Genomic DNA, 26,178 nt, shown 5'->3' on the forward strand with positions numbered 1-26,178 from the left:
CTCAGAGCAGTAGTTCTTAGCAGGAGACACTGGAGTGAACAGTGCAGGGGAAACAAAACCTCATCTCCACCCTCTTAGAGTCCTCAGCTGAGCCCCGACAATGAAATTGATTTAATACAGATTAACAGGAGAAAAGCATTAGAATTTATTTAATGTAAATTTTAAGTAACATAGAAGCCTACATAAGGAAATAAAGACTCAAAAAAGTGGCAAAAACCTCAATGTTTTTATACCAGGTTGAATAAAGAGATACAATTGTGGACATGTAACTAAAACACATGGGGAAGCTAAAGTTATTTTGACAAGGACTGTAGAGAATTCTTTGAGCTTCACCTCCCTCCCCTCACCATCCTCCTGGTGTAAGGAGGACATATTTCACCTGGGAGTCTTCTCTCGTTTTTTCAGGAAGAAAAGAGGATCAGGGATGATCAGAATGCCCTTCTTGCTCCTGCTGTTTTTCAAGTGCCTTTAGCTCAAAATAATCTTTATGCCTAAGTGGAACATTTGGGAGAGGCATATTCTGCCTTCTTTCAGCTGGAATCGAAACCTCCAAGCATCCATCCTCAGAGTCTGATTCTGGGGTTGGAGTCCATTCATCAGAGTCCCTTAAAAGTCCTGGGTGTTGAGAACCCCTAGGTCAGAGTTACAGGAAGTGTGGAAGGTTAGCATTGACTTCCTGTGCCCCATTTAGTAATTAGACCAAAATGGCCGAGAACTGATTTGCAACTGCTTGGGAATGTGTGAGCTACTGGGGAGCACGCGGCAGATGCTTCCCCAGGAAACAAATTCACGGTAGAGGGGTGTGTGTTGTGATACTAGTTTGATAACAAGATCAGAGCCCTAAGGCACCTCAAAGTATCAAGTGGGTGTTTTCTACTTTTTTCTTGCAGCAGGTTCCAAGAACTTGCTTCTCCTAGCTGAAATAAGCCATCAGCTGACAGACCTGCAGACATTCAAAGTCGTCCTCTGAATTCGTAGGTGAGTTTGAGGAAAAAAAATAACCCAACCAGCCTCTTTTGAGGCAGACACACTGGGTGGTAAATATCCAGCCTGAAAGCCAGTCAGTCAGACTAGAGACTTGTTCCAAAGATTTGGCAGACGTGGGTGATTGCCTCAACTGCTCTGGCACTCAGGGGTCTAAAATAATACGGTAAGCATCCGCTTGTAGCCAGTTCTCCAAAGCTGGACTTTCAGAAACACCTTTTTGACCTACTTCTAATTACAGATTAAGTAGGTAGTGTTTATACAAACAGATTGTGCTGATTCTGGCTCCCAGTGATACGTAATTTAAAATAGATCCTCCTGGGAAAGGATTTCAGCAAAAGTGGGAATCCCTTTCTTTTCCCCTTCACTTCACAGGGTCCAGGTACAATATCTGTAACCTGCATTCTTTAGTGACGTGAGTAGGTTGATTTTGGTGTTTACAATGGGCATTGTCTGTCCTTGACTCTCAGGAGAACAGAGGAAATGAACTTCTTCAGACGCCAGCTTTCCTTTCTGATAAACAGTATAAAGGGAACAGCTTTTGAGTTCTTTTAGGGGTGGGATGGAAGGAAGCTCATTCACTGTTGTACCCCCAGGGCTTGGCAGAGTGCCTCCTTCAAAGAAAGCACCAGATAAATCTTAATTAAATAAATGTTTGTATTAACCACCCAGTATTTATTATGCATTTGGCTCCTAGCATTGGTGGCTGATCTACATCCTGAGAGCTGTTGCTGCATCAACGTTTTCCTATTTGAACTGAGAACCACTAATTGGATTGTGTTGGTGGCACTGACTTTAAAGACCAACCAGAGACAAGCAGAGGCTGTGTCAGATCTTCTGAACAGGTTATGATTTTAAATCCTGCTCTCCTGAGCGGTTGTGTACCCTTGGTAAATACTAATGACGGATTAGGCTGGAGCTTTTTGAAAGGCTGCTGGAGTCTGGGACATGGTGAGAGCTTTAACAGCGCACTCCTGAGGGCAGCCTGACTCAGAGACTGGTTCAGCCAGAGAGCAGGATGGAGGCTTCATCCTGCCGCAGCCCAGTCAGTGTCTGCTCTGGGCAAAGCACCTTTCAGGCACTGCAGAGGACACAGAGGTGACTCAGACACCGATGCTGCAAGGAACATAAAGAGTCTGGGCTCTGCAGGGTTAGAGTGGCTTTGGCTGTTGGCTTTAAACAGTCTGAATCTCAGATTCTTCATCTGTACAGTGGAGATCAAAACAGCAGCTACTCCACAATTTGTGAAAATTAAATCAAACGATGTAAGCAAAACAATTTAGCACAGGGCAGGGGGAGGCAGAGTAAGCATCCAATACATTGTGTGCATTTGTAAGTATCTAATACATTACTTGCTTGTTTATGCAAATGAGAGATAGAGGGCAAGGGAATTCTGTATTACAATTTGGGCCAACGAAGTGTTTTTGTTTTTGAATAACACAGATCTGTGGAGGGTAGAGAAAAAAGAGGGAGGGTTGGGAGTGTAGCGGGAATGAATTAGATACTAGGATGTTGAAAATAAGAAAGAATTAGAAAAAAAATGTTCAGACTGTTCACTTTACAAGCCATTGTATTAAAATATATATTGGATAGATCTTTTTGGAAGTCAAAATCGTGAACCCATTAAATACAGCCTGGTTATTATCTGGCTAGATGTCTGAGCCATCTTCTTGAATTTTTAGGAAACAGATTACTTTCAGTAAGCATAGTTAAGATACTATGTACATGTTATTTGAGTATATGATTAGCATCAGAAAACCCCACGTTCAAAAATATCTCTCCTACACATTTTACTAAATTAATTTGATTAAAAATTGCTCTTTTAAAATGCAGTTGCTTCAGTAGTATTCTTAAGAAAACTTAAGGTCCATGGATAGAAGAACATAGGGGTGGGGGATGATGGTAGCAAAAAACTGAAGATTAAAAAACGAATTATGGGAAACCTGTAAGTATATGTAACTCCAGTAATGAAAATGTTCATGTGTTCATGGAAACTGGTGTTATCTCTTAAAACACTTTAGGTGGCTTCTCAATTCACTCCAAAATTGCCCTTTTCCTCTTTCTTGCGCCTTGCTGGCATTACCAGCTTAACCACGTCTTTTCTCCCCCTTTCACATACAAATTGGGCAGAAAGGGAACTAAGGGAGCCCCTGTTCTCTCAAACTTCTTGTGCACTCATAATGTGCGCGGCACTGTGCTCAGAAAAACAAAACCTGGCCTTGTCCCTCGAGGTGTGTTGGGTGGGGGTAAGGGGGGTGGGTGGGCAGTTATAAGTAATTAAAGCATGATAAAGGGCTCTAACTGAAGCCACGGACCAGTGGGGACAGAAAGGAGGAACGGATTTGATCCGCGCGTGTGTCGGAAATGCCTTCACGGGGGGGGGGGGGGGGCAATTTCTGAAGAATTTCAAGGCCGGGGGTGGAGAGGACAGTAGGGAACCGCAAGGCAACCGCAAGCTTTGGCAGCTGCGAAGGACGTCCCGTGACCAAGGAGGGTCAGGGGCAAAGCGGGCAGGGGCCGAGGCCAAAAGGCAACTTGGCTGAGTATCTGCCATCTGTAACAAATTGGTTACAAGGCTCAGTGAACTTAACCCGGGAACCAAATGTCCATTTCCTTCAGTAATTCCCTACAGGGGTTACACCACCCGGGACCTATGGGCCACGGGACCCGGGAGCCTGGGCGCCGAGGTGGAGGCTGCTGCCCCGGAGCCCACGCCCCTTCCCAGGCGCCGAGCGCGCCCGGAGTGTCGGGGACGCCGCGGTTCCAGACCCCGGGAGTCGCGGCGAGGCGCTGGTGCTCGCAGCGCCGGTGGTGGGCAACCAGCCGCGCCCTGGAGTACCGGGAGCCGCAAGGCGGGCGTCTTGGAGAAGCCCGCGGAGGGGATGCGGCTGGGCCCGCAGGAGCCGGTCCCGACAGGCTTCTTTCCGGGAGGTTTTCAAACCCTCGGCAACAACCTCCCCTCCGTCGTCCCCGTTGGGCCCCAGCAACAGGCGGTGGCCCGTGTATCATTGGCCGGGCTGCGTGTCGGCGTGTTTTGATTGGCCGCTGCGCCTCCCGGCCCCGCTCCTGCGCTCGCTGCCGCCTCCATTTTGTCGGTAGAGGCAGGAGGAGGTGGTGGGTCCGGGACGGAGGTGGTCAGCAGCTGGTTCATCGGTGCTCGCGGGCCTTGTTCGTGGCGTGCCTCGTCTCTCCCTGGAAAGGGAGGGGGGCCTCGACGCCGAGCCGGAGCCGCCGCCGCTGTAGTCTCGAGCTCGAAGTCGGTGAGTGGCGGCGGCGCCGCGGGCGCGGCCATGTTGGCGGCCGCGCTTCCCATTGTTGGGGGAAGGAGGCGAGATCTGGAACCGGGGTGGGGCGCGCCGGGCTGCGGGCCGAACTCGAGAAGGATGGCGCTAGTCGGAGGCCAGGCCTCGTGAGAAGAGCTGAACTTCCCGGACTCGCGTTGTGAATGACTCAAGGTCCCGGAACTCGTAATTTATTTAGGGCTGTTAAAGTAGTGTGGAAGGCTTTCTCAGAGAGATTTCTTTCGAAAAGAACAGGGCTTACTATGTTTGTTTACTTTGAATAACAATGAAGTCTTGAAAGTTTAATGCTCACTGTAGGGAGGAGTTTTTAAATATTTAAGATGGGAAATTGGCTTAGTCTTTGAAATTAGGAAATTGTTAGGCTTTGAAAACTTTAAAATGGGGAGTCGAGAGTTCATTATTAAAGGAGGTACTCTGCATGACGTAGACATGTTAGGAGAGGCGGCTTTGAAAACCGATACGAAATGTGCCAAAAGACTGGAAAATACTCGGGGGACTTTAAAACATGGCCTCTTTAGAAAACTAATTTTAAGCCACTTTTTTGACATGGCTGTAAAAGTTAGTGCTTCCCTAGTTTGACATTTTGGTCACATAATCCGTGAGACTCTGAAGGGTCCCAAGAAAAAAAATTGTTGCGGGACTTGCAAGACCCCTGTCATCAAATCCCCTAGTTCTTGTATCAAGGCTAATAAGAGTTCTTAAAGGATGACAGTTACAAGGTCAAAGAAAGCCATCTTCAGAGACATATCTTCGGCCTTCTAGTTCAGAGGTAGCCATTCTTAAGCTTTTTCTGTAGTAAATATAAACGATGACTTCCGTGTTTTTGAATTAAAATAATGAAGTAATCTATTTTCTAGCTAGGACTTCTCTCAAACTTGTGTGCTGAGGAGACTCAGATGTTGGCCTCAGCTCCTAGGCTGAACTCAGCAGATTGGCCCATGAAAACTTCTGTATTGAGACAAAGGAAAGGATCCATCAGAAAGCAACATCTATTATCCTGGGCTTGGCAGCAAGGAAGAGGACAGGTACTGGAAATCCTGCGATCTGCAAAGCAGACCGAAAGGTATAAAAAAGTGCATGTTGTAATACAGGGGCAAACATTTTATGGACTTATCCTAAACCAGTTATTATTTTTAAATAGATGGTTATTCAGACTTGTGGGTAATTTTTCTTAGGAACATAATAAAAGCTGTGTATATATTGAACTGAGAACATACAGTGAAGTTAAAAGCAGCTGGATAGTACATTTTTGAGTCTTACCGAGATTTCTGGAGTTACAAATTGGACTTACAGAAGCTTAAACATTTTGAACTTACTGAGATTCACACAGTGCTTTCTTCCCGTTCACTTACAGGTGACAAAGCTGAAGATGGGTGGTGGAGAGAGGTATAACATTCCAGCCCCTCAATCTAGAAATATTAGTAAGAACCAACAACAGCTTAGTAGACCGAAGACCAAGGACCAGAATTCCCAGATGAAGATTGTTCATAAGAAAAAAGAAAGGGGACATACGTATAACTCTTCAGCAGCTGCATGGCAGGCCATGCAAAATGGGGGAAAGAACAAAAATTTTCCAAATAATCAAAATTGGAGCTCTAGCTTATCAAGTCCTAGCTTACTTTTTAAGTCTCAAACTAACCAGAACTATGCTGGAGCCAAATTTAGTGAGCCACCATCGCCAAGTGTTCTTCCTAAGCCACCAAGCCACTGGGTTCCTGTTTCCTTTAATCCTTCTGATAAGGAAATAATGACATTTCAACTTAAAACCTTACTTAAAGTACAGGTATAAAGTGCTAATTGTTTAAATTTAGTTCTATTTAAGGCAGGTGTCAGTTTCAGACCAAATTCACAATGGAATTAATCTGTGTAAAACTCAAATAATATAGAAAATATAAACTTGTTTCATGTGTGTGTACTATGATGTAATGTTAGTATCAGTGCAACTTAAAGTAAGTAAATTACTGATAATTGTACTTGGTATTAAGTGTTCTCAGTTGAAGGACTCTGAAACCAGGTTTCAATTTTGGGAATGGTAAAGGAGTCAACTTCTATTGCTTCTTGTGGGAAAATACTAATTTTAGATTGTCATTCATGGATCAGTAGACTTGTTGAAAGCTAGTGAATCTGATCCTAAGCATCCAGTTAAGACATACAGGGATTGAAAACTAGTTGCATATTTGAAAGTTTATGCTACCAACCTGATGCACTGCCAAAAAATGTGAATTTTTCTTAATAGTTGCATTTTAGTAAACTTAGTAGGGTGGTGAATGTGGAAAGGGCACTGGGGGCTTTTTGGAATGAGAAAGTATACCCCAGCAACCCTATTTCTTACATGGAGTGTATAGACCTATGCCAGCAAATGCACCAAAACCATTTTCTATAGAAACAGTATTTGGTGGTCACAGAGTAGCTTTCAAAATACATTTTTGTATTAAAAGCACTGCATAAGCTATTCTCAGTGATCTGGCCTCAGATGATCCCTGCAAAGCTTGCTTAAAGTGGGGAGCTGTATAATGTGAAAGATCAAAGTACTTAGGAAACAAAGAGCCATGTAAATATATGTAATAAACTTGTAGCATATGTAAAGTTTTGTTGGCATTTATCCTATAAAAATATAATTATTTTAGTATGAATTTGCTGAATGTAAGACATGGACTCTTTATACTATGGCCTAATTTTAAAGGTCCAAAATAATTTGTTTTTAAAATTTGTCCTTGTGCTCAAGGCTCAGTGTATGTATGTATGTAATTGATCTGGTTGTAAAGTATATTTCAAAGTAAATCCTAGTGTAATAGGTTTTATGTAATTGAAAAGGTTTTAAGCTGCTAAAAACACTTCCTATTTTTAAGAGATGTGAAATGCAGTATGGGACTACTTTTTCTTTAAGCCCAAAGATTAACTATAAAAGGGTCCCTCAAACCTTATGACTCATTTTGACTTTGAACAGTTTTGGCACCCTATATAACAGAGTGTAGTTTATGTATGATGCCAGCTAGTTTTCTTTTTGGTCACCAGTAAAGTACAACCTAGGGGATCACTTATGCAAAAGATGCAATTTCCTGCATAATACCTTGATAACATGTTTTGCCTACCTTAAAGATAAATGCTGCAACTAACCCAATAGCAAATAAGTGTGTTTGTGGGGGCGTCAGTTTAAAATTTGATTGTAAGAGCCCTATTTTCTAATTTAGCAGTTTTCATTGTTCCTAAGCAAAATGGCTAAGTTGTATTTGTCCAAATTCAACTATTGCCCAAGTTAAATGATGTCCTAAAGACGTTTATATGGTACTGAATATGACATGAATTTGAAGCATGAAATTAAACTGTTTTCTCCCCAGTGGCTTGTTTTTATTTTATAGAAGATTGTGACTGCCTAATTTTTTCTTAAAATGCATTTAATTAACCCCACTGAAATACAATAGGACTTTTGGTTTTAAGAGGCAACCAATTTACTGATTGATGAAGACATTTGGTTAGTTCAGCTATATGATTAAAGCAACTACTTGTGACTCCCTCATTTACCACTTTTGAGTAAAGCAGATGTAATTACTCTCTCCCCTTTTTCTCTACATTTTAAGATGATTTGGGTTTACAAGAAAAATTAAAAATTCTGTAAAGAGGAATAGTGCAAACTAGGAAAAATTTAGAGGAAGTCAATGTCTGATTTTTATATTCCTGTTATATTCCCAGTGTAATTTCTGTGAAATGATGTTAGGGGTTGCCAAATTCTTTACTGGAATTTTACTAGATTGAACAAGTTCTCAGCCCAGGCACCTGTTTTTGATCTGTGCATTTAAATACAGCATATATTAGGTTTTTGGCTTGGGAACTGACCTAAGTGCTCAGAGAATTGGCAGTGGTAATACAAAAGGCTTTTAACTATAAACAATTTTAATAGCCAAGGGTAACAATGTAGGTTAATGGTTGTAGCAACAGCTCATACCTTAGAAGGTACAAATAAAGCTGTGGTTAGCCTATAGGGACATTATCTCTCAAATCATATTGGGAGAACGCAAGTTGCTACAGAGAACCACTCAATCTATGCTGTAGGGCCGATGTTGGCCATAGCGTGAGCCTTAAGTTTAAATTTGTCCTTTTTGTTAGTGTATAAAATGGAATGAGTCCATAACCTATCCTTGCACTTAAATTCTAGTGTTCTCTGATTCCCAAAAGCAAGCACAAGGTGGAAAAAAACCGAAGGCTTTTGGGTAAATTTTGTTTCTTTAATTGCATTCTCACAGGCAGTTTGTAAAACAAGCACATCTCTAAAACCTTACACATATGAGAAGAGCCTACCCAATCAGAAATCTTAAGGCAGAGCTAAATTACTGAAACAAAACGAAAATACCAGAGACGTTTATTTCACTGTCTAGCATTCAAAGGTGTCATCTACAAAAAAAGACAAAGGCCTTTTATTTCTTTACAAACTACTCTGTCAATTATCAATAAAACATGTACATGCCTTGCTTTTTATTCCAAATAAGAATCCCAACTTTAATTACAAGGATGAAACAACTGCTAGGAATACACAGAAACCCAGCATAATAAACATAAGCAACACCCTTGGAGGACACGGCCAAGGCAACTTTTCCACAGTAACTAGCTTTGCTTTAATAGATTTTAATAGTTCAAGACAAATAGGTTGCATACATAATGTATCAATGAGAACAGTTTACTCCTGGGATTTTTTGATAGACGTCTTAGTAGAACACTATTGGATTACTCTGGGCTACCACTATGCTGTCTCAAGTCACAGCCTCACCATTTAAAAATATCTCAGGATTTTTGTAAACGAGAATATGGCCAGAATACAACACAGGTTGAAAACTGAGAAAGCCAGACTGGAAAGAGTGAGTCACAACAGCTGTGTGAGAACTTGGATTAGTAACAAAAGGCTTTTTGTAATTAAATCTATTTTTACAAATTGATTTACTCTTCCCTCTAAGTGAACTCTAGATAGGTTAAAAACTCCCCTATTAAAAAAAAAGCAACCAGTAACATAGATGAATCAAATGAAGAACCATGGACTCTAGGATCTGCCACTTACTGTGTGATCTTGGGCAAATTTGAAAAAAATGAAAACAGGCAAAAATATCTGTTCTATATATCCCTTAGTTATGTTCTATATTTCAAATCTTTATAAAGGCTTAAACACTTCTGTATTTTTAAATGAGTATGCTTAAATTAGAAGTTTTATATATAAGGCAGAAATAAGACAAAAATATGTGAGTGATGGAATCAATGTACAGGTAAATACTTTATAACCTAATGAACTAAGGAATCCAAAACATTTTGTGATACTATAAAAGTTATTTATTCACTATACACAGAACATGTCCCCTATAAAATGTACATGTAAATCACTAAAAAGTATAACTTGGTGAACATTTTCTCAATTACAGAACATACTAAATCAGTTGGGATAACAAGCTGTCTGCCTCAAAAGAATCTAATTATAGCACCCAGAGTCTCCTTTATATCTAACACAAAGTTAAATGCTTATTTTGGGGATTACTTCCTAGTATGTGTTCGAGGAGGCAGAGTTAACAATTTAATATAACTAGTATATTACAGCCACTGCACAATAAATCATTTATTACAGATTTAAACAAGTCATTTTTTTCATTGTACTGAGATGCAAACAAATACTGGATATGTTTAAATGGCAGATAACCACAAAATTATCTTTGATATAGTGTATTGGGCTTTATAATTACATTATATGAATGGTGTAAAATAGTTACGAATAATACACCTCTAACAAAACGAGGCCATACTGTAATGATTCACTAGATTGTGCTCAGTAGACATTAAGTGAATTTTATCTAATTTTCTCCCCAATTTACCCAGTCCAATTTTGCCCATAGTTAAGGGCTCAGTAAATGTTTGCTACTGACTAGGAAAGAGGTGAGAAGAGATGGACCCTCTTACTGGATGTCAAGTATTATAATTGGAATTTACCTGGGAAAGTGTTAAGGAAGATGTAAACTGCACAAGGCATACAATAAACTCAGATGCCAACAAAGCAAACCATTAAGCAGAAAACACTGGCACTGTAATAAACAAAGGGAAGATTTGCCAATAGCAAAATGGAACCAACTTTTAAGAGATATCAAGAAAAAGTTTATACTGGACCATACCTTTTCTCACCCAATTCAGTTTGAGACAGACCAATAGAGGCACTGTAAGACTATGGCTGTCTTCCTTGATATTCAGACATCCTAGTTTCCAATGATTTATTATGGACCTGTTACCCATGAATCAATATAAATCTATTCAGATTTAGGGATTAGTTTTCACAAGTACAAAGTTGAATTTCCTTTTATTTGTCCTAAAATGCTTACTTTCAAACTTGAAGGGACTTCAATTATTCCATGTAGTTTCGATAACATTCTTTTATCTTTTCAGACCAGAGTCAAAATATTCGTACAGTATTCATACTGCAGCACCTTCCACCCACCCTTTGGTCGCTTGAACTGCCCTTCTTTGGTTCTTTTTCCGCTTTCTCAGATCTTTCTTGAAGTGTAGTAAGCAGAACTGTACTGGGTATTCCAGCTGCAGTTTGGTCTTAAATAAAAGAAGGATGTTTGTCAGTTTGGTTTTCTTTATTCTTCTCTGTGGTATACAGGATTTTGTTAGTTGAACTGGATGCAGCTTACTGGGCCAAATTTTCAAGAGAATAGTACAATAGTTCCCAGGTCTTTTCCCTGGGTTGTAACTTAACAGCTCATATTCTATGTAGAACCTTCCCTTTCTCACTGAAGCATTATCTGTCATTTTTCTTCTTGCTTACTTGGCTTCAAAAAAAAAAAAAATGCAGAGAGATCTTAATTAACAGTTAGAGGTGAAGTGTCAGCCCTTGAATCTTGATATGATCTACCTGAATATTGAGCACAGTGCCAGACACACAGTAGGTACTCAATTGTGGAACTCAACGATGTACCCAAAATTAAAGCACTATGTAAGGATCCTCATCAAGTATCAGCAGGATCCTAACTATCATGGGTTCAATTATAATATAGTTAGATCTTTTGAAGCACTGTTAGGCATGTCACTTTACAAATAACATGTAAGGTTCTCAAGAAAATAGTCTGAATCTAGAAATAAGTGACACAAGTAAACAATGAAAAACATAAGGTCTTCTAATCCTACAGAGACTGAGAACAATTTCAATGGGCTATCTCAATCTATTCCTCTCAAACTATAGCCCATAAAAAAGAAATCTATGGACCAAGCCTGGGCTCATATAATGGATGGGCCTTTCACAGCCTTTTCTTTGTGCCTCAATTTCCTTATCTGTCATGTGGGGAAAATAAATCTTTCCACAAGGTTTTATGAAGAGCGAGTTAACACAATGCTTTTAGAACAGGGTCTGGCACCATAAACAGTAAGTACTGGCTATAATTGTTGTTATTATTAAGTACCTAGAATTCTAACCACAGAACACCTAAACCAGTTTCCTAAAGTGGTTATCACTTAACTGCTCACCAACATTCAATGCAAAAATATTTAAAATCATGCCATAAACTAAGACCCAAAGGATCTAGTTTAGGACAGGGAAGAGCAGAATTACTCATCCATCCAATAATGAAAATATAAATTTACAATTAACTGACTCAAATTTCATTTCAATACGTATCTTAACACTGCCAATATCTTCTAAGTTATTTAACCCAAGGGGCTTCAAAAGCAATCATGAAACAACTTCGACTTTACATAGGAATTTTAAAGTACTATGTAAAAAGGTGTACCTTTCTGTCAAGTTCTACCACTTCCAAAGTAAGAGTTAGTTGTGCCTAGTGCAACACTGATTAAAAATATACCTACATCTACAAAGGACTATTTCCATTGTTATTTTAGAATCTCATTCAAAACTATAATAATTCCAGTTAATCATTATTTCCTTCATTTTGTTTTTATTATAGCATGTTTGCTTAATTTACAGCAAGCAGAAAATAAGCTGGGTCTTGTTTTGATCCAAACATTGATGTTTTAAAGGTTGTACACAATATTTGTTAAAAAGAACATATAAAAATACCTTTTTAGAAGCTTCTATAAGAAAGGAAATACAAAGTTTAACCCCACAACTTTCCTCTTTACTAGAACTGCAAACTACTGCTACAGTTTTAAATAGACTTTTTGTTTAAACTATACATCCAGGAAAATCTAAAAAATTAAAGAAACGTGCATATAAATGATTGCATAGCAGAACATGAACATTAACTGCAAACAGTAAAGAAATTAAAGTTAGAAATACTATCAAATATACAAAGGTTCTAGAATCAATCCTTAAACACATTCCACAAACAGTATTTAAAAACCATCTTTTGTTCTTTACAGGAAAGGCCTAGATTACTAAAACCAAAACTGAAAGAAGTAATCCTCTAAAAGGAATTGTTTCTCTACAATGTTTCTTACTTATTTATACCTGTAAGCAAGCAATCTTAAATTTTCTTAAAGATGCTAGCTTTTAGTCTGAAATGAGACTGGACATGTCAAGTCACCTTCATCATCTCCCAAAAGCTCTCTCAGAAAAAGGCTATAAGTTATAAATGGTTAGGGTTTTTTTCTCTCATTTTTAGTCAGGTACTGCCAGGTACTAGTGATAACCAAAAACTCAAGAGATCTGACTCTCACTCAAAATTAATTTTTTCCAAAATTATTTTAAATTTCATGGCACCACAGAATCACCTAGAATGGGAGTGTTATCTTTCAACTTGCCTCAGATTAAATAAACTGAAGGTAGGCAAATTTTGATGCAAATGCACATCAGAAGTGTTATTAGCATCAAAATTCAGTTCTTTTACACTGTGCACAAACAAAACCTACTTTGAAACAATTGACTTGCTTTTAACAGTGGTAAGAAAACTATGCACTATTATGGTTAACAGTGCTCCTTAAAGTTTAAAAATAACTATATAAGAGCATTCTTTTCTCCTCAAAATTATTTCTGGTTTTAAGGTGATTTCTTTTGATGTCTGTATGTTCCAAATCTTCAAAGAAACCAGAAAAAAGCAGTGAAGGCTCCATGTTTCAGTGAGAAACTCAATCTCCCTGAAAATGCTACTTTCTTAACCCAGCTGGCATCATTCCCAGCAACAATGGGGTTAACAAAAGAACTATATCACACCGTGTCATAAATTAACTATTATCATGGGCCTAGACATTTAACAAGACAAAAAGGTCCACCCTGACCCTAAATGTGTCTGGATCAGTGTTGTACTGTGGCTGCAACTTCACTTTTGTATCATTCTATCTTAGCAAGCTACATTTCTAGGTTAACAAGTTCTACCAAATATGGATATGAAAGTTTATTTTTAATAAGACAATGTTGCAAATTATGGTCAACCAACATCTTTTCACCAATACTTCAAGCATAAAAAAATGAGAATCTTTACAAAAATATACAGAGACACTACAAATTGGTAGCTGCCCATAACATTAAACAAACTGGACTCTTAAGAGTGGCTTTCTCAACAGCATATCATTTTAATTATAACCATTGCCCGGTACAGGGAAAACTGACAAGTGTTTTTTTAAGCATCATTGCAACATTGTATTCCTGATAATTTAAGTAAAACAAACTATGAGTAAATGAATGATACATGCCTAAAAATATCATGGTTTATACTATCAGTGGCCACTGGACTTAGGACTAGTCCAAGACCTTGATCTAGATTTTGACCTAGACCTAGACTGTGATCTTGACTGAGATTTGGATCTAGGTGGTTCTTTTTTCCTTGATTCCTTTTCATATCTTGAGCCAGACTTATAATGTGTTTTGGAATCTGTTTTAGAGGTGCCTCTAGTTTTGGTGTGAGAAGCAGACCTAGAACGTGATTTAGCCTTCATTTCTTTCTTGGGCTGGGACTTGGACCGTGATCTTGAATTGGATTTAGATCTTGAAAAAGATCGATTTCGGTGTTTGAATCTTTCAAAACAGAGGAGAGATACAATTAGAGTAAAAATTAGATTCTATATTAATCAAATTTGTTATTTTTAGAGCAAAAGTTCACTCTGAAATTGAAAAATGTATAAGTCTTTTGCAAAGCAAAGTTATTTACCTATCATTGTCGGAATGGCTTCTGCTACGCCGCGGTCTTCCAGTCGGTCTACTGCTAAAAAGTACATCAAAAAAAGCAAACAGTGACAAATGTCTATTTACAGTCTTTTAAAGTTTCAATTAAAAGAACTGAACCATAAAACTTTTTAAACGATGCACTGAAATACTTCTAGTCTCAATGAAGCATACACTGTATACAATTAAAAGTATACAAGAAGGTAAAAAAAAAATTCAATGCTAACAAACATAAATCTTTTCTGGCAGATCACTGTGCTACACATTGCACTTACTTTCTAGGACTGTAAGATCTTCTGTAATTGTAATCAAAGGACCGGCTTCTTGATCTCCTTCTTTCATAACTTCGGCTTCTAGAACGTCTGTATCTGTCATAATCATCATAGCGTGAAGAACTGTACACATTCCTCCCTTCTTTGGCTTTCATTTGATTTGGAGCTATTAAATACACAATATAGAAATATTTAGAAACATTAAAACTTATTAATTCAGTCCTCAAATTACAGAAAATTTCCTGCATCCCCTTTCCTTACATCCCCAATCTTTGTCAAGGTTAATTATGAATTTTAATCTTGAAAAATTATTTATTTTTAAGGAAGTCTAGAAGTGTTTTGTATTAAAAATGATACTTTAATCTTTCCAACTATTCCTTCCCCCAAAGACCTCTCACCATCTACCTTGTGTCCAAAAACATGCCAAGTACTTAAACATTAGGAAAATATACCCTAAAAGCATTTTTTAAAATTCCAAATGAAATATGACTTCTGAACTACATGCTAATTTGGATTATCCCACCAGTTTCCATTAGAAACAGCAATAAAATACCAATTGGTGGTCTATGAACAATGTATAATGTTAAAATGCAGTAATAAAAAGTTCTGACTATTAAGACAAGCAGAAGTGAGCTAACACTTACTGAATGCCTTAGACACACCCACACCCCCCAAAAATTACTGAAGTGTTATTCAATTCTACAATGCAAATATTCTGCATACATGTGTATAAACATAGTGAATATCCAGGAACCCATTACCCAACTAAAAACCAACAGCTGGTGTCTACCTAAGAGCTACCCCTCTTTTCAGCGGCTATTTCTCAATCTGCCTCAAGTAACATGGCTGAGGCAGAATCCAAACTCAGGTCCACTGACTCCAGACTGTATTCCTGCTTCATTGTAATACCTGTGTAACAAAAACTGAGTACTAATACAAAAAAATCTATATTCTAAGTTCGATCTTTATAGCCTTCCCCAGTCTATCAATTTCCATTGCTTTGCACCCATATAATTGGCCAATAACATCCTGAAGATCTTTATGAGACAGAAATGGCTCAAGAGACCTGAAACTTTCCAAATTTTATCCCTTCCAATTAAACATACTACAACTTAAGAGTACTGATCTAGCTTCTGAAGAGTCCAAACATATTTCAGGCATTCTAAGCTCCACATCCTACCTTATGTCTACCCTGGAACTTTGCAAAGTATTCAAAATACTCTATCTTCTCAAAACCTTTTTGGGTTTTTAACAGATAGACAAATTAAACAAATACAAGAAGAAAACATTAAACATTGTCTAAAAATGATGTATTATACTTATATTAGGCATAAGGGTACTTACTCTTCCGATCCCCCTGTGCAAACTGTATTTCAATTTGGCGTCCACAGATCCATTTTCTGTCCAAATTATGTAAAGCATCTTCGGCATCACGAACATCCTCAAATGTGCTAAATGTTAAGGGGCTTGGGAAGTTTTGCAAACTTTGATAATGAATGAAAGTTCAGATGCTAAGTCTGGAACAATTCACAATCTCTTGATATTATTCTAGAAAAGCAGCCAGCCTCACTTACTAGTTGGCTGATTAAGTTATGAACACTTCACAGCATTAAATCACTTGTGACTTCTTACCGCACACATCTGAAAACACATGTGACTACACATTGTAAAGTTACTGAAATAGGATGTTATAGCTAAACTACCAAGTAATCCTATCAAAAAATTAGTTTCCTGAGTTTTAAGAATTTTACAAAGACAAAAAAAGTCAGTTATGTTGTATGCTAAAACAAAAATTTCTTAAAATAAAACCAAAACTGTTTTTTGTTTCAAAGGAAATTCATATTTTTGTTTCAAAGGAAAAAAAGTGCCAATAGTTCTTGTGTAAGCAAGCAGAATATACCTTACCTTCCAAGAGTGAAGTCATTAACCTCAAATTTATTGTTTTCTCAGACATACCTAACACTAGAAAGATAATTATTTATTGTAGCTGTCTTTCTGATACTGTAAGCTAGCCACTTGTGGATAGCAAGACAAAATCAAGCAATACTTAAGACATCACTATACCAAAAGCACATTATACTTAGGCAGACCGTAAAAGCATGCTGTCAAGAAAAAAACCAGAACATTTCTAAAGTTGCTGGACTAGAGAGCCCTTTCCAATATACTAAACATACAGCTTCCTGTAAGGAAGTGGGCTTGGAGCTGGTTTTCAACTGGAGAATGTCAAGGTAATATTTATAAGCTTGAAGAAGGAACTGCTGGTATCATCTTTGATCCTCCCCCACTTATGTCAGCAACCATGAGAACTCTTGACTTTTATGATATTATGTCCAAATTTAGCTCCTTTCCTAAACCACCATTCTAACGCAAACGAAGCATATATTCAGAGCAGTGCTTGATATAAAAGCTTTGGAAAGGGAGCTAAGTTAGGTTTGGGTGTAGATTTTCATTCTATTCTAAAAATCACTAACTTGTCCACTTCTATTTCTTAAATTTGAGAATACAGATCTTGAGAGCTGCTTAACACACACCTCTTCTTCAGTGACATACTGCCTACTACCTTTTAAGACTGATTGGAATATTCTTTTATTCCAGAGACTAAATGTCTCCCTCATTAGATTTCCTATTTTTTGTTCTGAAAGGAATTAATGGACCACAGCAGGTTCCCAGCCCTCTCTTTCTCGTGCTACTACGGATAGGTTAATGAAGGAGAGCTTCCCAAGTCTTAAATCATGAGGCTTTCAACATGAAAAGGCAAAGGTTGATGGGGACTTTAGAACCTTGAATACTGTAACTGAACACCCCTCATGGTTAATGCAGTTAGACTCAAAAATAAAAGAACATTCACTTAATGCACACACTACTTTGTTACTTCAAGTGATAATGTAACAACTTTTAAAAGGATTTAGTTAGATCAAGAATTATAAAATTAATGAGAGCAAATCCTACGAGACTAAGGTCGAAAACAGAATTCTGAGCTAGATGAATCACGGCAAGGTTTTACTTTACTGTTAAGAAAGAGAAGGCTAATTGGGAACAGGACCAGGCAGAAGAGAGAGCCACAGCAGGGGCAGCCAAATATCACTCTGATGCCAATTACGGAGAAATTTGTACTCAGGGTCTCTGCAATATCCTGACACCTATTTCTTTTTAACTATTTTAAGACCACAAAAAACACACTGTGTATAAAAAATACGTAATTTTCCTTTAGCTTCTGAGATGTAACTCTTCTGTCTCAAGTATCACATACTGGAGTCAAACCATTGCTGATCCTGGTTGCTAGACCACTCAAACCAGGTAAAATCGTATTAACATTTTAAGTAGACTTTATCACTACCATTTTTTAAAAAACCAAGCCAAATATAGCTTTCATCCTCTCTGTAACGGAGCTTTGCAACCAATTCCAACTGTCCTTGATCACTGGCTCTACAGTAGAAGCTTTCAGCATTTTCCCATAGGACTCTGCTAAATTTCAAGAGACCCACTGAATTTAAGCAGCAACAATTTTTCCTGGCATTAGGTTCACAGCCCAAACCTTTGTTGTTGCAGGGAGGTGATGGATCTCATTAGAGGAAGAAGTAATGTCACCTGAAACTCTGGGTCAGGGAACGATTTCCCACAGATCCTGATTAGGTATACATACGAGGAATGAGGCCTTCTGAAATCCATTCAAGGCCACTGATCATACATGCTAAAACAGTGCAGGAACAGCAGGCTTCACGGAGCTAAGTTTCAGAAGTTAGGAGTATGTGTGCCCCCAGCGGCTACTTTAAAATCTATAAACAGGTAGTATCTAGTGAATCTGAGCTTACAAGACCACCAGAGCTATTTCTAAATAGTCCCCAGTGCATGCACCTGTCTCCCCTTTAAGCATGGCTCTGTAGAGGTGGCTTGACCCCAGAACTTCATGCTAATCCAAAGAGCACTGCCCGCTACCCTAAGGCACCTGACCACCTGGCACCCGGTCCAAAACAAAAACTATTCTGAGTTTAAGCTTAACATTACATCCCAGTACACTTTAACTTGACAAGCTAAGAGTGCATTTATACAAGACCACAATCACATCAAAGGCCCACATAAACCAAGTTATAGGTTTTGTCGCTAGACCAAACCAGAGTAATTTTGAAAATTAACTGCTTACAGAACATTTAAAAAAAAAAAAGAGGAAAATAGATATTCTGTAGGATACATCAGGTATGACTCCTTTAATCTTGGCCATCATTCAACTTCATCTTGACCTTTAATGCTTTAAGTGCTTGTCAGAAGGACTTGTCATGAGATGCTTGGCCAAATATGACAGATGGCTTTATCTTTAACTTTGAAAAACAACCTTTTCCCCCTTTTGTAGATAAAAGCGAGGCTTTGTCTCCCATTAGGCTTGTCCTTCTTCCAGCTTTGCTTTATTTTTTCTTTTCCCAAACTCTCCCTTTTCTCTTCAAGCCTGATCCTTAAGAGGTCTTTGGCTTGTCTACTTGCCTTAAGTGTTGAACTCTACTCTAAAGGTTCTTTCATGCTTTCTCTTTGGGGTCGCCATAACTGTACAGCTTTACATTCTCTGAGGTAACAACAGAGGACAGCAAATTAGGGGACAATATTAAAGAAGTTTACCTCATTGTTATACAATTTGTTTTTGAGCGATTCAGTTAACAAACAAGAATACCAAACTTTAATTGCTAAGCACAAGAACATATTAACTTTCTGACTTAGATTAAAGGTGGAAGCAACCAGAGTATATTTAAATTTAAATCACATTATTATAATCATTGATTTGAGATTCGGCAGCATGAATGGGAATTTAAATATTTTTTTACCATTTTTGGATTAACTTTAAGAAATAATAAGAATAATGTGTGAGAATTTTCAAAAATTTGAAGATGTAAAACATTTATTAGAAGACAAAAATAAACTACTTTTTAGATGTTACCTCTTACATAAACTTGAATTTCAAACTTCAACACCCCTCACTAATCAGCCATCTGAAGAAAGGATATTGAACATAAGCAAATCCTCTTGGACGGCGAGTGTAGAAATCAAGTGGAACATACACATCAACTATAGGACCATAACGACCAAATTCGCGTCGTAAATCTTCAGACCTAAAACATCATAAAAAGACCCGCAATCTTTATGTCCACTCCTTTAAAAGGGTTCCTTTATAAGAAATAGATATCTTTCATGTAACATCTCAATTAAGGAAAGGGACTGTGCTGTGTTCCCGAAGTGACCTGAAACACCTAAGTTCCCTAAGTCTTAACATCAAGAGCCAACTTTAAGAACACACAAAAACCTACAGGCACTGTATCTTTTTGAAAAAGGAACGCTAGGATCCAATATTTTATATGATCAGGCAGTTTATAGTAAAATCTATTAGTAATTTACATTAACAGGAAAACATACACGTTAAACCGATCACAATTTATCTTTATAAAAATTTTTATCCACATCCTTCATTTTTTAATAACAGCTATCAGGTTGTAAAAGTATTGCTGTGGGCCTTCTACAGTATCAAATCAACTCTAGTACTCTGCAGTACACCAAGCACTTCTTAATTTTAGCAACAGGGTTAGACACTTAATAGTAAGTAGATACGGTTTGAAATATGAAAGTCACAAATATATGTATTCTTAATGTCAAAAATGACAAAGTGGAAAATTTTCTAGAAGCTGGAATAATTACTACTGCTTACTTTCCTACCAATTAAAGTTTAGGATAGAAATACGTAAATCACACAAGGCTACCAAATTTTTTTTTGGTACAGTGATAATTTGTGAAATGGAAAAAAACTCATCTTGTGATAAAATCTCTTCCAAAAACTTCTGATAGCAAGTTCAAACAATTAAAGGAATCGGTGAGAACAAAAGCATGGCCTAGGATTAACCCAATTTAGCTACCAACGTCCTCAAACCAGAGACTAAACCCCCTTTCTCGGATCAGTATTTCCGGGAGATGATTAAGAACTAGTTGGTACCATTTAACTGGAATAATTTTTTCCCCCGAATCTCAACATTCCCTTTCTCCAAACATCGCCAGCATATTAAAAATCACAAATACCAACAACAAAAATAGGGTAGCAAATGCTTCGCCACACGACCCCCCCCCCGATCCCGTTATTTCACTGCAATATTTTTTAAACTAAAAAAAAATAAATCGATAAATCTCTGGGCTGAGAGGGTGTGCACCCCAAAGAACGTGACTTCAAATCGATGCCGAGCCGATGCTGGGCCGCGGCGGGGACGGGACGCACGGAAAGGAAGCGGGAGGCAGGGCCCCGACCCGCGGAGGGGGAGGGGAACCAGAGCCCCGCCACGCGGCCCGCGCTCCCCGCGGCAGCCTGAGGAGACCAAGGCGCTGCCCGCGCTCCCATGTGGCGGTTGAGTCGGCTCAGCGGCCTAGTCCAGGCCCGAAAGCGAGCGCGGGACCCGCCATCTTCGCCCTTTCCCTCCCGGGGCCCAACGAGCCGCACGGGTCCTCCCAGCGCCTGCGGCCTCCTTCCCGCGTAGGCCGCAATACCTCCCCCGAACATACCTGGTGTCATCGGCCACGTTCCTTACGAACAGAGATGTATTGGGGGGGCGCAGGTAGCGAGACATGACGGCGGCGTGAGTCTCTGCAGAAGCACTAACGGCTCACCAAACCGTCCACAGCTCCGGCGGCGGGTCCTCAGGCACACACAGCCAGAGAGCTCCGCTACAGCAACCAGCTCTTCTCGCGAGACTTCACTCCCGCTTCCACCGCTCCCCGCCCCCACTACCTGGGCGCCACGCCGGGACTGGCAACGGTTCCTTCCCGCGAGATCACCCCCTGTGGGCCTGCGCATGCGGGCGGCGGTACGTGGGGCAGCCTCAGAAGCCATTCATTGGCTTTTCGTGCTGCCGCTTCCCCTCCCCCCGAACCCGCTCTTTTTTTATTTTGTGCTTTATTTTCCCGCCCTTAACGGCCGTTCTCTGCTTTTCCCTCTTCTCTCTCGAGTCCGGAAGCAGATGTTTTAACCCCACACCAAACCTTAGAGTTTTTACTAACTGGACGTAGTTTTAAACATTGTAATTGGGAGCGACCGCCTATGATTTCTTGTCTGGTCCAAGTTATGCTCTGGCTGTTATTAGATCACCGACCAGCAAGAGAAGAATTCACAGCCTCTCGCACCGACTGTAAGGGAGTGTGGTGTGAGTCCTTGTAATGAGACTGTAACAGAGGAAAACCGAATTAAATCCCTGGGTTTAAAATTCAACACTAACACTAGCTGAAAAATGATCTCAAGTAGCCCTCAAAACTCTATAACCATTAACAGGTGGCAGTTTTTTTTTGTTCTCCTTATTTTCTGAGTCTCATGGTCAGAGATAATGCAGAAAGCTTATTTTGCAGAACCCAAGGCACCCTCTGCCGGGGAACGGAGGAGGAGCTGATAAGACAAACAAAAAGCAATTGAATTGGTGCAAGAATGTCTGCTTGGATCCATGCAAGTGCTGCTTTGTGTCTGGTGGTGAACAGCACAGCCTCTCCCACGAATTTCCAGCTAAAAAGCCCTAACTACTTGTGCTTCAGAAGGACAATAGTTCTTTAAAGCACAAGACTCCCACCCCCTCATTTGCTGGCACATTAATAAACTATTCCTTCCCTTTCCTCAAAATCTTGTCATTGTGTTTTGTGATTAGATTTTGGTGACAAGGACGGGTTTTCAGTAACAAGATGGGCCTGCCTCCAGTGCTTTCTGCACGTCCCGGGCGCAGTCCCGGAGCACCTTTACCGGAGCTGACCCTCACCTACATCCTCCTCGGTCATTTCCTCCACCTGTCCACGATGTTCCCCCCTGAATTAGAAGTGGTCCTCAACTTTTATTTTGGACGGAAACCTAACATCTTAGTCTCCACTGTCATTTACCTTGTATTCTTTGTTGCTAAAGGCTTCCTGGGAATGTATCATCCCTGTATTGCGGTGGTCTTCCAACTTGATGGTCTCAGAACCTCTTTACACTCTTACAAATTATAGGAGACTCCAAAGAGCTTTGTTTATGGGTTGTAGCTATTAATATTTACTGAACTAGAACTTAATAATGGAGAAAACGTTAAGACACAGTAATTCACAAGCATGCATTCTACTCCTCTTCATCACTTATCAAGTAGCCTCTACCTACACTCTATATATGCATGAAAAAAGCAAATAATATTTATTGTACTTTTGACCTTAAAGACCCCCCATGACAGAGTCCTAGGGGTCGCACTTCAAAGAGTCATTTTCTGCTTTATCAGTTTCAACTTTTGGAGATGAGGAATCACCTACTGCAATGCCCCTGGCCTGCATGGCAATGCCAAGCAGAGAGCAGGGACCCAAGCAGCTGTAATTAAATGAACTTTTCCTTAATAAAGACGATAAAAGGATTATTTTTGCATCAATTAGCATCCAAAGAAATTAAGTGATTTGAAATGGGTGTGGTAGTCTGTTGTACTCTGTAGCAGAGTTACTGTTTTTCTACATTTATGTTTTCCAAAAAGCTTTGGACACATTGTTAAAACATTTGTTGGTTACCCATCATGTGTCAGACATTGTAATAGATGCTGGAAATTCAGTGATGATAAGCATGGAGCTTTTGTTTCCACAGAAAATAAGCAACTAAGTAACTCAAGTAATTGCAGGTTTGTGATGAGACAGTAATATGACAGGTTTTGTTTTGTTTTGTTTTGTTTTTAATTTTTGAAACAGAGGATTGTGTAGGAAGGTCGTGCTGAGCAAGTGTGTCCCCACTTCCTCTTCCCAAGTTAAACACTTTTTAGAGGCTAGAAAACAGACTTCTGCAAATTAACTTAAGTAATGAAGGAAATTTATAATTTGGTGACACTCTGGCCACTCAAGTTTAATAACGGGTAAAGGTTTAGAACTGAGTCTAATGTGCAGTAAGTGGCCTATAAATATTAACAGGACTGGCTACATAATTTGTGGGGTCCAGTGCAATATAAAAATGTTAAAAAATCATTAAGGTGACAAGAGTGAAGCACTAAGCCAAGTGCAGGGTTATTTGGAGCATGGTGCCCCATGCAGCTGTACAGGTAGCATTTCCACGAAGCCTTCCCTGAACATTAACAGTTATTATTATTAATAATGAGGTGAGAAACAACAGGAGTGAGGTACTAATATTTAGTAACTGGAATTGCTTTCTGCCTGACATACCAAGTGCCTCTGTAGCTAGGCAGCTGTGTCTAGGGAGGTCTCTCCCAGCGCAATAGATGAAACCTCACCTGGGGTGGGGGAGGGTCCTCCACTATGGGAAAGAATTCACGAATATGGTTGGACAAGTGTAGGGGGGAAGTAATTCATTAAATTTAGAGTAGTAATGAGTGTCAGTAGCCATGCTGGCAGCAGAGAACAAGGAAAAACTGAGGAAGGAAAGGAAAGTTAATTGAACTCCTGCTCGGCATAGGGCAGATCCCTTGCCAACTTCTGAAGCCATGGTCACCTGGCATCCAGCGTCTGCTTGAATCTGCACGGTGTGGGAACTAAGCCCCTACCGCCCCAGGATTTGGGGGAGCCATGGAATCCTGGATGGAGTGAGATTATGTTCTGAGAACTTCCCAAAAGCAAGAAAAGGAGATTTTTCTGGCAGGCTACTAGAGCATGATCGTACACAGCTGCAGGCCAGTCTGGGTCACCCAGATGATAGGAACTGGCAAGCCCAAATCAGAGACCTCAGTAGACCTTCCCTACTTGTCTGAAGTAGAACAGAGAAAGAGAAGACTTCGGCTTAAGACTAGAAAATTTTATAAAATAGTGAAGTAACAAAGACACCATTGGGAAAAGGGTCTCTTGTTAACCTCCTGACAGGCTTGGAAGAGTGTGGAGACAAAGTGCAATAAGATGAGCAGCAAGGTTTTTTTTTTTAAGCAAAGTACACCCTCAAAGAAAGGGGTGTGTGGGAAGCCTCACAGAGGAGGTACACTTGAAGGCTTAGGAATTGTGTCTTTTAAGGATTTCAAGAATGGGGTAAAGGGCCAAGGGAGCATACAACACTGAGACTGTGTTCTCTTTTAAACATCACTCACTTGTGGGTTGGAAGCTTTGGTGCACACACGTATATACACATCAATTTACCTATGTATAGGATCTTCTTTTAACCTCTGGCTCTCACTAGTTCTGCTTTGTGGGTGAATTCACTGCTAACATACACATTTGTTCATTATATTCCTTAGATTATTTATTCTAGCACATAGATTGCTGGCTGGAATTTACTTAAGGTAGCCACTTGTTATATCTTAGCTTCATTTTAATGTCTTACGATAACATTTTCCCTAGTTATAAATGTCCTGCATTTGTTAAAATTTTGCAAATAAAACACATCTGTGATTCTACCACTCAAAGCTAATCATTACTAAAACATGTATGTATTCTATATACTTACATAATTGTTTAAATTAGTCATACTGTACATATAGTCTTATAATGTGGTTTTTCCCCATCAAACATTTTATAAAGGATATCTTCCCAGCCATTCAGTAGTTTTAATATATATAGTTTTTAATAGCTGTTGTATCAGTTATAAATTGGGTTCAATTACTAGTAACAAAACCCTAAACTAATAATAATCTTAATCATGATAGCTAACACTTATCAAGCACTTAAATGCCAGGTACTTTCTCCACCAAAGAATAAGAGAAACAACTCAAGAAGTAGTAGAGTATTATAGCTTTAGAGGTCATTCCACTCATGGTTTCTAGTTTTTCATTTTGTTTTAAAGTCACATATATTGACCTGTTTAATCCTCACAGCAAGCCTATGATCTAAGTTACTATTCTTTCAATTTTATAGAGGAGGTAACAGGTTTAGAGAGCGGTCTAAACAAATCAGAAGGTTCACTTATTTATTTTTTGTTTAAGGAGAAGTCCAGAAGAGGGAGTCCAGGACTGGTGGCAGTCTCAGGCAGACAGCATACCTCCTACTTGACCTTCCATGTCACCTCCTACTTGACCACAAGACCCATGTCAGCGCTCTTTAGGAATGCAATGCATGATTCACTGGAGAAATCCTGAAAAGCTGGAGACATAAGGTAGGAACAAGGACTGGGGGTAATAAGCGAGAGCCTCAAGGCCTATAAATCTATACAGAGTTAAGTTCTCAGACCTGGGGTCATGAGGGTGAAGGGGGATATACAGGAGTGACTTTAGGGAGGTAGAAAGAAGCAGGGACTCCAGGGAACTTTCCTTGGTGGCTGAAGTGGTCACAGGAGTGGCCCAAGAGTTCAGTTGAGACCAAAAAGAGCAATAAACTTAAAAAGTTAGAGAATGTAAATAACTAAAGGGTCATTGCTTATAAGAATTGCTGGTACTTAAATATCCTAAAAGGGTACCAAGACATCACCCTGTTTGATAGATGAGAAAACCGAGGCCCACAAGGAGGTATGCATATTTCCAGTGACTATCAGGGCAGAAATTGGCAAATGCTGAGTTTCTTTACAGTATGTTTATGCTACATTACCGCTGGCTCCAGTTAATGGAATATTATAATTACCTGTATTTGTTCACTGATATCACAAAAGTGTCAAGCTTTCAGTGGGATT

At 39.3% G+C, this 26,178-nt stretch overlaps 2 protein-coding genes across 14 annotated transcripts; one reads left to right on the forward strand and one right to left on the reverse strand.

Annotated features, from left to right (window-relative positions):
* The first annotated feature begins 3,304 nt into the window (after window positions 1-3,304).
* Window positions 3,305-7,623, forward strand: PNRC2 (proline rich nuclear receptor coactivator 2). 2 transcript variants are annotated; one of them, XM_036914710.2, is made up of 3 exons: window positions 4,056-4,244; window positions 5,144-5,349; window positions 5,641-7,623. In XM_036914710.2, the coding sequence occupies exon 3, from the start codon at window positions 5,656-5,658 to the stop codon at window positions 6,073-6,075; it is 420 nt and encodes a 139-aa protein (XP_036770605.1). In that variant the 5' UTR covers window positions 4,056-4,244; window positions 5,144-5,349; window positions 5,641-5,655; the 3' UTR covers window positions 6,076-7,623. The 2 variants fall into 2 exon arrangements, with proteins under 2 accessions (XP_036770604.2, XP_036770605.1); XM_036914709.2 differs by lacking the exon at window positions 5,641-7,623 and having other exon boundaries at window positions 3,305-4,244; window positions 5,144-5,347.
* Window positions 7,624-8,611: 988 nt separating this feature from the next.
* On the reverse strand, window positions 8,612-21,373 carry SRSF10 (serine and arginine rich splicing factor 10). Of its 12 annotated transcripts, XM_036914708.2 has the most exons (7): window positions 21,162-21,373; window positions 19,628-19,732; window positions 15,981-16,084; window positions 14,640-14,802; window positions 14,351-14,404; window positions 14,116-14,217; window positions 8,612-10,853 (listed from the first exon to the last, which is right to left on the reverse strand). In XM_036914708.2, the coding sequence occupies exons 1-7, from the start codon at window positions 21,224-21,226 to the stop codon at window positions 10,793-10,795; spliced, it is 654 nt and encodes a 217-aa protein (XP_036770603.1). In that variant the 5' UTR covers window positions 21,227-21,373; the 3' UTR covers window positions 8,612-10,792. The 12 variants fall into 12 exon arrangements, 10 of the variants coding, with proteins under 10 accessions (XP_036770603.1, XP_036770598.1, XP_036770601.1 ...); XR_008996926.1 differs by lacking the exons at window positions 14,116-14,217; window positions 19,628-19,732 and adding an exon at window positions 18,826-19,191 and having other exon boundaries at window positions 8,612-11,083; window positions 15,981-16,087; window positions 21,162-21,297; XM_036914703.2 differs by lacking the exon at window positions 14,116-14,217 and having other exon boundaries at window positions 14,351-14,401.
* Window positions 21,374-26,178: the final 4,805 nt, after the last annotated feature.

Source organism: Manis pentadactyla, chromosome 4, assembly GCF_030020395.1.
Source record: "Manis pentadactyla isolate mManPen7 chromosome 4, mManPen7.hap1, whole genome shotgun sequence".
Lineage (NCBI taxonomy): Eukaryota > Metazoa > Chordata > Mammalia > Pholidota > Manidae > Manis > Manis pentadactyla.